General features: G+C 44.3%; 1 protein-coding gene across 1 annotated transcript in view; it reads right to left on the bottom strand.

Annotated features, from left to right (window-relative positions):
• The window catches only part of LOC135370776 (carbonic anhydrase 7-like), a 69,218-nt gene extending 57,399 nt beyond the window's left edge, over positions 1–11,819 (bottom strand). The window contains exon 1 of the mRNA XM_064604612.1: positions 11,625–11,819. Coding sequence (XP_064460682.1) covers positions 11,625–11,676 — 52 coding nt within the window. The 5' untranslated portion in view covers positions 11,677–11,819. The remainder of the gene's footprint in view (positions 1–11,624) is intronic.
• Positions 11,820–13,806: the final 1,987 nt, after the last annotated feature.

The following is a 13,806-nucleotide window of genomic DNA, read 5'->3' as shown; positions in this document are numbered from 1 at the left end:
TCTCGTGGAAGAAAATCAAATCGTAGCAAAGTGGAGGTAGCCATCATCCTTCTATTCCGCCCTTTGTTCTATGTCGTATATTGAGAGTACTCACAATTTCAGGAAGCCGTACTGTCTCTCGAGAGTAATGCGCAGTATACCTACTAAGGCATCAAGTGCTCACGTAGATAAGTGGGTACCTGTGTACGTACCCATGGGGGTATCGTAGCCTTGCGGAACGATATTCCTATGTAGATAAAGGGATCGATAAGAGGCATAAGACCCTCGAACCTCGGGGAGGTAGCGCCGGGGTATGTAGAATGTCGTTGGCACCCGCGACAAACTCGCGGGATCACCTTCGGCTGCGAAGATTACGCCAACAACGATTTAAAAAAAAAAAAAAACAGACGCATTGAATGTGTGCATATTGTCTCCACATCGATACACGCTCCTTGAAAGCAGCACTGCGGACAGTTCGCGTGATTTTGTTGTCAACTGTGTCCGTGTCATATTACAAAAAATAAAAATAGAAACGAAAAGAAACCTTTCCTCTGTTCATTAACATTACGCAATGCTGCAACGGTTCTTTTTTAACTTTTTTTTTTTTTTTTTGACAGACCTGTACCTGACTATAGCAGTACATCCGATCGCGATGCATGTTAATCGTCTTTGGCCTTGCGACATATCCAATGATCGAGCATTCCGGTTCTTCGAAAAGACGCCAGATTAGAATCCGAAGACCTGTCCAAAAAACGTCGTATACACTGTGCATCGTATACACTGTGCACGAAGCTACCGGACGAGCTACACTGCCGATGTGGGACTCCAAGGACGACTCGTGGAGGTTCATAATAATGACCTACGGAAGAAAGGTGTGGGAACGTTAGTCTTGGAAGGGTAAAAAATGGTTAGTATACAGCACGCACTCTAGAGCAGCTGACAGCTAGATAGAGGCCATAAATTCCACAATCGAAAGTTGCCCTCTACGACAGACACCAAGTGTCGACATGCACGAGAAGATTGGATTGGATTGGATATGAAAGAAAGAGAGTGTAGAGTGTAATTAAAAGCGGTAAAAATCTTGACACTGCGGGACTTAAAAACGGACCATTTTTAAAGGGAGACTCCGCACCAAAAACGTGTTGATGTAACAGTGCGACATCAATCCATACCGTTCGATACAAAATCGCACGTGCTGTTACGGTCAACGCACTGCAAATCGCGATGTGTGAAATAAGTTTGCCACAGCATATACGGTCGTCTTGACTGGGCGGAAAGAAACTGTTCTCTTAAAAATGGACTTCGCAGCATTGCACGCTCATAGCCAATCATCATCCTGAATGGCATCGGTCTCTCCCGTGGTTTGTTGAAAACTGGAGGTGTACACATTTGTTGTACCGCTTAGTGTAAACGTATTGCGATGTACCAATTTTCGCGAACCGCGCATTCAGTCATTTGCGAAGTTATTCGCGAGTTTTTAATTTCGCGATTCCGGGGCCATTTTTCTTTCGCGGGATAAACGCCAAGCTCTGTTCTCGAGTACAATTTTTCGATTCTTTAGCGGTCGCGAAATTCGCGAAAATTAATACATCGCGAATAAAAATACGTTTACAGTATTAAGTACATAATTGGTACAAAAAATGCGTACGTCTCCTGTTTTCAACAAATCAGGCGCGAGAACGATGTCACTCGGGATGATAGTTGGCTAGGAGCGTGCTATGCGGTGAAGTTCATTTTTAAGACTGTGCGGTTCCACTATAGCGTGTCGACAAAATGGCGCCGAGTTGCAGATTTCGCCCAACGGGAAAGTGGCGCTGTCAATGTTGCCAGACGTCTGTCAGCATAGTACCCGGGAAAATGAATGCAATACACTAGGCAAGCCAACACGTTACCGACTGAGCTACCGAGGCCGGTCCAACGTACTTCCAACGTGGCTTCCAACGTACCCGTGTCTACCGTACCGCACCCAATCAACAGACAAGATTCTGAGTCATGTACATTACTCGATTGACATCGTTCTCACCCCTGGTTTATTGAAAACGGGAGGCGTACGCCTTTTTTTTATTATTATTGTTTTTGACAATTATGTAGTACATAAATGTCATTAAGTTTGCCGCCTCAGATGCCAGTTATCGCTAAGTGTCATTTCAGCTGTCGTCTGGCAGGAACACAAAAGGTCCTTTAGCTAAATGCGATTTTCGTAATTGACATTTAGCGCGTCGTTTGACAGGGGTATAAGGTCACAGCACAGCTCCCGTTCCCAGTTAGTGAAAAGGCGTTTGAGCGACAGAATCATCGTAAGCGGCAGCATCGGCGAACCCATGGAGGAGAAAAGAAGAAGCTGCTTCAAGGAGGCCAGTAATAGAAGCTGGACCCCGGGCTCTTTCACATCCAATCGAAGCAGAAGGAGGGCGACCTCAGAGTGAATGTGTGACCTCTATTCAATGCTCGCTTGCGACGACTACCACGGTTGAGCGCTTCCCAACACAGATGAGATGCACCTTCGCGCTTATCTGCGCTTCCAGACCCTGTGCGCGCGCTTTTCTCTCTCACTTTCACATTCTTTCTTACTTTTTTCCCCCCAGAAGTATGAAAGAATATCATAAAGAAAAAAAAACAGACAAAAATAATCTCGTCTCCTGGAAAACGCATCAGCTCTGGCATGAAATCACGTTTCGTACGTCGGAAAAAGTGATTCCTTCATACGATAAAAAAAGAAAACAGAAAGGGAAAGAACAGAAAAAAATAGATAGGAGGGAGTTAACCTGGAAATGTGCAGCGTATGCAAAGTGCGAACAGTAAATTTTGACCCTACGGTTAGGTATAGGGAAGTGCGGATGATTTCAAACTGCGACTAAAATTATTGCTATTAAAATTGCTCCGTGTTTTTTTGTTGTTGTTGTTTCTTTCTTCTTCTTTTTTTTTTTTCCAAGAGCGTTGCCGACTAGAATAGATAGTTTTAGTAGATCGTACGTTATCGCATTTGCGTACGTAAGGGATATCGTTGATGGTTCTACGCACGCCCATAACAGAACGAGAGCTTCGCGCAGTAAAACTCTCTAATAAAGGAGTCCCGAAATCGAGTCGCGATGTTGGAGGAAGCTGATCATCCGTGGCATTATGTCGTCCTCTTCGCAGTTCGCTGCGGTCGGTCTGTCGGCACACCGTATTTGACGTCCCTCGCGGAAGACAGGCGTGTCTAAGCAACTTGATAACCTGCCACCAAGTTGCTCGCATCCTCGGCCGGGATCGAACCCGCCTCCTTGAGGTCAGTTGGCGCGAACGCGCTGCCAACTGGCTGGTATTATAGAGGAGGGGTAATTGACATTTCAGAACATCAAAACAAACCGCATCGTTGTTGTTGTTGGTGGTGAAGCTGCACAAAAATTTCTTTTCCGCCCCTTAGCGTGTTAAAGGGGTGTTTTTGAAAATAAACATTTTTTTTTTATTCCGCAGGTTCGACCGAAAGGCATAACGGTGAAAAGGGTGTTTGAAACACACCCATCTGAAACAGTGTTTTGACTGGAGTACATCCCATGAAGGAGCGGTTTCTGTAAATATGCCCACTGAAATTGCGCTTTATTTTTTTACTTTTTTTTTTTTTTGAGAATACGACATATGGAATGCGGGGGCTTTAAAAAGCACCCTCCTGTATGATGTGAAACTCGCACCACAAAGGGGTGTGTGCTACAGGAGAAGACATTTATATCCCGAAGATGCGAAAATTTTACGGTGAACGGGACCATGACACAGTAACGGGAGGTGGCAGCATCAATGCCGCCGCTTTCACGTGCGTTTGAGCCAACCTTAGTTTCAAAATATGCGCGGAAAGCTCGCGAAACACAGAGCCGTATATTAAAAGGGAGTCTGGCCATTAATGGGTCATGCCTATACCTGAAGCTCCACCCACTTTTTCGGCTTTCCGACCAATGAGGTCTTGAAATATGGGGCGCTACCCATCAACCTATACTCACTATTTCTCCCTGTATCCAACATGGGAAGCGCCAGTTTGGGTGGCAAGTGGATTGGATGGGATTGAAATGGATACACCTTGCAATCTGCAAAACTAGTGGATTTTTGGTGCAAATTTGATGAACGCCACCTAGGGAGCGTAAGGCACGTCGGGAATTGTCTTCTGCTTCCGTTGTTATGCCGCTGCCGGCAGAGCCACCTGCTGGGACACATTCTGTTGTCGGTATGATTTTTAAACAAATCTACATTAATAGTTGGAATATAACGGCAAGAATGTTTATATCCATTAAATCGTGCAATTAAATATAAGATTGTACAGCACAGTGCCATTTTCGTTATGATTTCGTTGTGATCACCGTGTTCAATAGGCCTAACACCGGCGACAAAACGTATTATTTTCAGTTAGATATCGATGGATGAGCATAAGTTGAAACTGATTTCCGAGAAACCTATATGAGGATGTACGTTTGCAGCGTAAAATCAAAGTAGTCTGTGAAAATTTTTTTGTCACGAAATCCCCGTTTCACTGCGTTTGTATTTCGTCGCCATTTTGGGTGGCAATAAGGTGTCATGGCGGCCCCCTTCGTAAAAAGCAAACCAATCAGAGGACCGAAACTGCGATTGACAGGTCGAGCCTCTTTTTGTGACTCCTCCCAATGGCTAGACTCCCTTTTAATACACGGCTCTTTTTTATACGGCTCTTTTAATATATGGCTCTGGCGAAACACAGCGGGCAGCACGGCCAGTGGCAAAATTCAAACTCGTCCAGCGACAGACTCAGACTGCGGACGTGCATTTGGAAATGCGACGTTCAGGCTGAGAGTATATGGGTGCCGTTGTCCTCCTTGCCTCTTCCAGGTCGCCTTACACGAGGTAAAGGTATATTATGTCTGCGTGCTCTTCACACTGCTGTTCGTGGAAAAAGCGTACTAGTTTCCCCAACCACAAAGGACACGTTTCTCTTTCTGCTCACTTGCTTTTCTTAACCCTCGCTTGTCTATTTATTAGATATGGCACGAACCCAGAATTTTCGGAATCCAATGAAGGTTCTGCGAATCTACGAATCTTACGAATCTTTCGAATCCTTTCTTAAAAAAGAGCTTTAAAAAGCAAAAAAAAAAAAAAAGCTCTCCTGAAAAGTGTCTTCAAGCAGAATTTGATATGACTGATTGATTTGATTCGATATATTTGTTTCATGGAAAACAAATTAAATAATAGTTCACTTTTAGGAGGAAATGCATAAATTCTCGAGTCTGAATTATTGCCATAAAACTAAGAAACAATCAAAAGCAAAACCATGTTACTTCTAAACTTGTAATGTAAGAGTTCCTGCATGTATTATTTCAGTCCAGAGCAATGTAAACAAACAAACAAGAAAACACAGCTGAAAGTTTTAAATTAATGGGCCCGGAACCCGCCGGCCAATCAGGCTTTCGGCGGACTCCCATGGCGCCAATTTTAAAAAGAAACGAGTAAACGTGGTTGGTAGATTCGAAAGATCCGATTCGCCGTTTTGAGCACTGGGATTCAGATTCCTGAATCTCCCTGCCTAGGATTCGAGGATTCGCGGGTTCGGTTGACCCATCCCTACTATTTATGGTTGAATGCCAGGTTGCTGTGGTAAACATTGACAGCTCCTGGCTTAATCTAGCCCTCGCGATCACAATGCAACAAACACAATGGTGTTGGCACGCAATCATGAAACGTGATATCTAGACGCATGCGTTCTCTTTTGGACTACTCTACGAGCCGTATCACACGTGCAAAAGCTGCCATGTGCAGTGATAAGGATACGCGGTTTTCAGCATGACGCTGTCAAACAGGCTTCTCTCGCCAAGAGGATATGTCAATAATTGGTTATCATATACACAATGCCTTTCGCACCACAACACCGAGCGCGGCGGCGCCAGTCAACCGTGAAGAGAACGGGCTATTCCGCACAACCTCTCTCCTTGCGCGTCTTTAATGCAGCCGCGTACCTAAACCAAATACATAAACAGTGAACGACTGCCTGGTATATACGAGGGACATGGCCCGACCGATTTTGATGGAAGAAAGTGTCGTTGTGCAGAGGCACGTATCAGGTGGAGAATTTCGGCGAGAAGAGCTGGGACTCAAAAGGAAAACAACTAAAATGGCTGGTGCTTGGATTCGACCCTACATAATCCCAATCAAAGTTTAGAGCACGTCGTTCCGCAAAAATACAAGCATTCGCCGTCTTTCCTCGCTCAAGCGTGCCTTCTCTAAAGTTCTCTAAAGCTGAAAAAAGGAGGAGGAGAAGGAGGAGGAGGAGGAGGGGGGGGGGTTGTGCGGGTAATTTCAAAACCGAACCAAATGCGAAGCGAATTATTATATAACCGGATCGAACATACATATAACATATATATATATATATATATATATGCAGACATGTTCTTGTTTTGTTTTTTATTCCGTGTTAGCACCGCGAAGCGACTGTGGCTATGAGCGGCGTACAGATGTGGACAGATGGAGAGACAACAGCAGGAAGGAGTGGGGGACAGGGGAGGGCTAGTATGCGTCCTGGACCGACTAACACGAAAGAAAAAAACATTACAGAGTCGGTAGATCGGAAGGTGTAGCGCGATAACGGAATCCGCAAAACATGGTAGGTCAGTCGCCTTCTTCCTTTGAAGTTGACGGCATCACTTTTGCTGATCTTCGATTTGGCAGCTTTCTTTATCGTATATATCGTCCTGGTAGAGTGCTGCAGGTCTGCTTTAACTCCCCGTTATCTTGCCACGTGTTTGGGCTATTGCGTAACACAGAAAGTGCTTCAGACGGACCACTTCTCGCGATATTCCATTCAGGAGAATCGGGTACGCAGACAAATGGGGAGGGGAGAGAGAGAGAGAGAGAGAACGCCGCTTTCAGGCACTGCAGAAACTACGGTACCTCAACATCGAATATTAAAAGACCTCACACTCTATGAAAAAATCGAGTAATTTTACTTCCTTGGGGGGACTACATGTAGCCACAGCTGTTAGACTTTTTCGGGATTAAATACGTGGGAGTGCTAAGCTTGGGGACTAAGATAGGGGGTATGATTGCAATCCGGGGGAGTAAACGCCGTAATTACTCCCTAAGTTACTCCTCTTCCTTTCTTTTTTTTTTTTTTTTTTTTTTTCTAGTGTGCATACCACGTTGCCAGATGGGTGAGTTCTGAAAGATTTTCGTTACAGAGGACCTGGGACCGTTTTTAATTTGCTGTTTTATGTTATGCTACTCTTTAACGGTTTGCCGGATGAGCTTCCAATGAAGTGTTCTGCTCGAGATAATTGCTCTGCAGAATAATGGAATTCCTAACGGGGAAAGTATGGTGTCTACAGAAACGCTTTTTGCACGCCTCGCAGCAACAACCAGCAAGTTTGCGTTCTTTTCTGCCGGTGTTTAGCTCTCACGAAAGCATGCGGATACAACGCTATAAGCAGTCCCGGTTCTTCCGCCTCTTTCTTGGAAATTCAGCCGACCCTTGTTCTTCTCTTTCCCCCAATGGGGCTTTCCAGGAATATCGGTCTGTCTGTCCACGGCCACCGAACGTTAGACCTCCGCACATGTAAAGCCGTGGTCTGTTGTCAGTGTGCCGTGGACGAGTGCACGAAAGGCTACGGCAGTCTAGCATCGGAAAACGAGAATTGAGTTGCAACTGAGGCACTTTTCTCACTCAGTCATTTTCGGAACATGAAAAACGGTTAGGAGCAACTAATATTTATTCGAACAAGAACTTTCGTGCAAGATATATATATATATATATAAATATTAGTTGCTTCTAACCGTTTTTCATGTTACGTGTGTGATTCCCTCTTCGCGGGCTCCTTGACAGTGTTTCATTTTTTTTCCCCTTTTCGACGTATCAGTCATTTTCACCAGAATAAAGTTTTTGTTGTTTTCCACAATGCAACGACGTTAAAGCTTTTATTGTATACTAAAAGTACATAACTTATGTCGCTCGCAGGTTCATATGTATTTTCCGCGATATGGTATGTATTCCTCTGATCCCTGTAATTTTAATAGCGTATTATAGATTTTTCTTTCGTTGGAGCCCAACATTCTTGTGCTATTTAACTTTGCCCGGGGTGGTGTTGTCACGTTTTATCGACTGATATCTCCGGTGTCTCTCGCTAGTCTTTATCCAAGGTCCTTCAACCTCATTTACTGCAGATACATTGCACGCACAACTACAGTGGCATAAGACTTACGCTTCAGTCTCACTCGCCGAACATGATTTACGAAATACATTTCCAAAACTCGTACACTGACAGTTGTTATGTCGTCTGCTTGCCGCTTCAAGCATGCAAGACATGACGAAGGTGTAAGCGAAACTGGATAAGGTTTGTTAAAAGCTCAACTAGGGAGCACTGGAAGTACAATTCTCTTTTCTCTTTCCTTCTTTTTTCTTTAGCTGCAACGCTCGAGTGGTATCTACTCGTATAGCATATCGCAGCACCTCAAGTTGGAACCAGTAGAATGCGTGGAGATCAGTAGAAAGAAAAAAAAAAAACGTGAGCTTCATTTCAGTTAATGAGGAAATAAGGAGGATAAGGCACTTCCATTTATCACCTACGCGATCCAAGCCGTCGCTCGCACTGCTTTCCTTTTTTGTCCCCCGAGAGTCCCTTCCTCTCTTTCTCCTGACATTTTTTTCTCGCTTTCGACGTCCGAGGCTCAATAGCACTTGGAGGGATCCATCTTATAGTCCCTGCTGAGTCAGATTATGGCGCGGCGAAAGGGGCAGCCGTGGAATTACAAACAAAGCTTCCGTCAGAGTTGTGATTTCTGTTCGTTTATAAAACACGGTCTGGTAAACTTCAGTGACTCCAAATATCCCCTAAAGATTGCGAGAAATCTTACAAAGACGGCGAACAAAATCGCGAGACACAAGTCGTGAGGTTGTTGCGCGTGTTTTCAATATCGTTCACTCGATGTCAAGTCGGGCTCTGAGCCGGTCGGCTTGTCGGCACATTTCCCTTAGAAGTTGGCCCAGGACGCGCATTCCCTCATAGCGTTAGTCGTGACGTTGCCGACAACGGCGAACTCCTTCAGTAGCACCACCACCACCACCGATTTGTTTGCAGTAAACGTTGCACTTTCCTCTGGAACATCTGGTCGTCTTTTCCCAACACAGATATAGAGATTATATATATATATATATATAAAAATGATGACGAATGTTGATAAGGTGATAAGTAATTTTTTTGTTTTAATGTGGAGAAATTGAATTCGGCACCCGACCAATTCTGCAACTAAAACAAATACGAATAAAACTTTAAGAAGCAGACGAACGTGATTGAGACATTCGCGGTGGTGTTCTGTAGCACGCTACGACAACTTAGTAACATTTTAGTTTGCATAAAACTTTTTTCTTTTTTTTTTTGCTGTACAATGCACTGCAGTTTCCTCGATTTTAGTTTATTCAAGCGTCTTTTCACGAAAGAAATATTCGAGTCGTTAGAAATTTTCGCGGAGAAAACGAAAAGGCGCATGACGACGCTAAAAGCAGACACCTTCGAGAGCTTGCAAGTACGTTAACTGACCACGTTATTGAAACATATTAAAATTGATCCCCATGGAAATCAGCTATACATTATTGCATTTCAAAAACCTGTAAAGCTGTATCGCCAGCATTTTATTTCCGCGCGAGGACCACATCATCATCATGACATGTAACGTAATTACAAAAAGCGCACGTGACACGGGTTTCGTAAGTAATACCATTCGAGATCCGAGTGCGCATTAGACGACAATGTCGTTTTCTTTTTTTCTTTTTTTCGTGCCCCCCCCCCCCCCCCCCCCCTCCCCGCGGCACGGGTTCCAATCTATATGTCCACATAAATCTCCATCGAGCTCCTCTTCTTTCGGTAACGAACCGTCAGGGTAAAAAAGCAAAATCAGATTTCCGTTATCCCGGCTGATATCGCCAGTGAGGGAGCAGCTCCAGTCTCTTCCCGATAGAATCTACGTGCAAGGAAAGAAGAGTTGCCCTCGAGACCTCTTCATGCATGTCACACACGAAGGCGTAGATTCAATGCCAAGGTTCCTCAATGAGGCCTTCGTCTCTTCGTGACAGCTTTGTGTATGTATGGGCGCGAAGATCTTCGTTCTTTCGCTCAATGTTCTTCTATCTTGCTCTTCGAATCTCCTCAATGAAGATTATGTTATATGAGTTGTGAGCGGCACTCCAGATTTCCTAGCTTTCTTTATATATATATATATATATATATATATACATATATACTCTGGTGCTGTCGCATCGTTCGATGAGTATCTGCGTATGCGTATCTGAGTATGAGTATGTGCTCCGAGAAACGCAGATGTTCACTTTTGTTAGAACAAAAGTAAGAGGGGTTATATGGCGGCATGCTGCTAAGGGGTTCTCGTACGTCTTGGGACGACTTCATAGGGAAGTGTGGTGACGTTCGTCGCAGAACTTCTTAGGAAACAACCAGTTGTCAGAGCCGGTGACGAGAATACGAATACAACTCGGGAATACAATAGGGTAGAATGCTCAATGCTGTAAAAATCGTAGCTCGCGTCCTTGTTCAAAAAACTTTCTCGGCAATTTTTCACTTCAACTTGAGGCACATCGAAGTTATTGTTCAAATCGCCAGTTTTATATGGAACATTTCATCGATGTGAAAAGTTCGGTGCCACATTTGAACGAAATACGAGGTCAAAATGCTTAATATATAGGTTAGGATTTTTTTTTTTTTTTCTCGCAGTAATGAGGAAGTGATATGCCTGCAGTTGATGAAGCCACGCCGAACACAGAACTCTCCCAAAGTCTAGAGCCGTCATGATTGCTTTATTTATTGGGTTGTTGAAAGGGCATGTGACAGTTTTGCAGAATCTCTAATTCGATTACTAAATAAAATAATGATAATAATAAATAATAATAATAAAAACATCAGCGAGAAAGCACCTGACAAAAATCCTCTGTGTTTCCTTTTGTTTCTTCTTCTTTTTTATCTCTCCTTGATTTTCATTTCATTCTTTTTCTCACAAGCTCCCAAGTATGCGGCTGACGCAAATTGTTTTCCTTCCAGAGCTTGAGGCACAGAGTTTCTCTGACAAGAAGGAAACGATACACTTTTTTTTAACCCGCTATCCGCCGATGAGCAATCTTGCACGTGCTTCTCGGATCGTGCGGTGCATAGTACGTTTAACCTTTTATTCACTGCCTGTGTAGTAGGAATGGTGGAGAAAGTCCTAATGGTGCACAAAACACAAATAGTCCGCAGCGACATCCGCACCACGGGTCCTCATTGTTATCGTTGTTGACATTGCAGAGCCAGCTGCATCCCGTACAAACGCAAGGTCCCTTTCATATTCATTGACGTACGACTGACGAACATTGCTCCTGCCACAGCATATCAATCCTGCAGTTGCACGAGCAGCACAATACGCTTGACGAAGCTAGTGCACAGAACGAAATGAAATCACCTTAACCCCTAGCACACATAGAGTCGCGATGAGGATTGATGGTAATCACACCATCTTCCCAAAGAGCGCGCACCCCGAGAGATCGGTCTTCCGGATTACATTCACGCGACAAACACGGCACGGAGCAGCAAAAGTTGCTATGATTCTATCCGAAACAGCACAAAAATACAGGGGCCGAGAAAGTTGAAGGCGGCCCAAAATAAACTAACGCTCACCTCGGCCAACGAGCACAGTTAGAACGAGGGGCAGCAACGCTGTCACAGCCATCCTGCTTCAATGTCTGTCACGAGAAATCTCTACAATGCTTGACTGGCAAACAAACCAAAAAGGAAGGTACCTCTCCGGGATGCTTCTCAACAATAATATCACCGTAACTGTTAGCCGCCGAGGCGGGAGCATCGTTTAAAAACACAGCACCCCGCGGCTTCCGCCAGGCAGCGCCGTCCTCGTCGCCTCCTCGCTAGGCCGCGTGGTATGGAAGCGGCCAATCGTGGAATACGATAGCAGACGACACACCGCGCATCGCGCTTCCTCTAGCAACGCGCCTCGCTACGCAACAGATAAAAACTACGTACTGTTGCTGAAGTACGGTGTACTATTTTGGGAACTCCATTTCTGCGTTTTGCATTTGTAGATTGTTACTTTTACTTTAACTTTACTTACTTTCCTAGCCTGTTTCATGCGTATTACGGCGACATCTATTATGGCATTGTGCTTTAGAACTTCAATAGCTAACAGCCTATCTTGCGAGGGAAGCCCAGACGTCACCAGACATATTAACTTATTTATATGCGGTTGAGATACAAAAAGAACGATTTCCACGACGAAAATCAGACTTCATCTGGAAACTTTGTCTCCACAGTTAAAGCTTTCGTCTACACAAATGCGAGGTTATTCCTATATCAGTGCACCACAGCTGTATCGTATAGACCGGATGAGGACATCTGTTTATATACGATGACGTCGCTGTTCGCAAAGCTGGTCGGCAATATTTGGCGATGACAATGAATGATGGTGATGCTATCGTCTCAGAAATATCTGTCAAGTTTGTCTGGACTTTCAAGGTTTTCAAATACGAAACGAGGCGCGTGGCGAAATCGAAATGTCTCGCTGGTTGCCCTGCAATTAACTGTGAGCTCATTCCCATAGTTCTCTCTCTTCCTCAAAACGCCAAATCATCCGTAGCAACGAAGGTCCTACGTGTTTTAGTTTCTCCATAAAGAATAAGTTTTTTGACGGCATCTTTAATTAAGAATACGATTTATATTCGGGAGGTGCTGCTTTTTTCCCCGTAAGTGTAAGCAGGAATGGAAACGAAGCCGAGCCAACATACGCTAGTTACTTGTTACTATCACCAATGTTACTTTTTAAGATTGGCTGTAGATATTTCATTTTCTGGTCAAGTACCTGTGACTCGGCTACTGTATCAAAACAATTATCCGTTTTTAATAAAACTTTTTTCACTCTCGCTACGATTCTATGCTGTAATTTTCGCGACTTCATGATCGCTATACTCTAAAGAATACTTTGCAGGAGTATCAGATTTACATTTACAATTGTTACAATTACAACAATTACAAGATCATAAGCTCAATTACAGTTACACTTACTCTGAAAAGTAATTGGGTGACACCGAGTTGCATTCATTTGCTTGATGTGTAGCTTGACCCGGGTTCGAATCCGCGCGCCGGTTGTGCTGTCTGGGTATTTTCGCTGGCTTCTCCTCAGACGTCATAAGACAAATGTCGGCACAGTTCCCTGTGAAGCCGGACCAGGACGCACGGTACCCCTGTAGGGTCAGACATTTTCGGGTTCAACCCGATTCCGCCCGATTATTCCCTCCAGAATCAGTTTCGTACCTATTCGGGTTGAACCCGATTTCTCCCCGAATTCCAACCACGCATCTGTGAACACGTCTGGTGAAAATATTATTTGAGTGCAACAATAAACTATGCAAAGCGCATATATAATGTAACAACGTGCGGTGTTTTGTGATAATAATTCACGCGAGGAATGCAGGTTTGACCAATGTGTGCCGCTTTAAACCACGGGCTATTTGCTGGGCAGACAGAAAAGAAAAAATAAATAAATAAACCCATTTGACCCCGAATTTCAGATTTCAAAATAGCACCCGATCCCCGCCCTCCCCCGGATTCGGGAAAGACATTGAACCCGAAAAAATCAGAAATTCGAAAAATCAGACCCTGCATAAAGGCCGTCAGCCCGTCACCATTTGACGTTCCAGCCGGTTTGTAAAAGCACGCCGCTACTGCGACGCTACCCATTAAGTGAGAAAACCGCCGTCAACGCAGTCGTGGGAAAAATCCTGTGTCCGCTGAATGAAACGTCACCAATAACTCGATCAGCATTTGCTTGTTCATGGACGCGGTTAATACA

Source organism: Ornithodoros turicata, chromosome 10 (genome assembly GCF_037126465.1).
Source record: "Ornithodoros turicata isolate Travis chromosome 10, ASM3712646v1, whole genome shotgun sequence".
Lineage (NCBI taxonomy): Eukaryota > Metazoa > Arthropoda > Arachnida > Ixodida > Argasidae > Ornithodoros > Ornithodoros turicata.
This window is presented reverse-complemented; position numbering and strand designations above follow the sequence as displayed.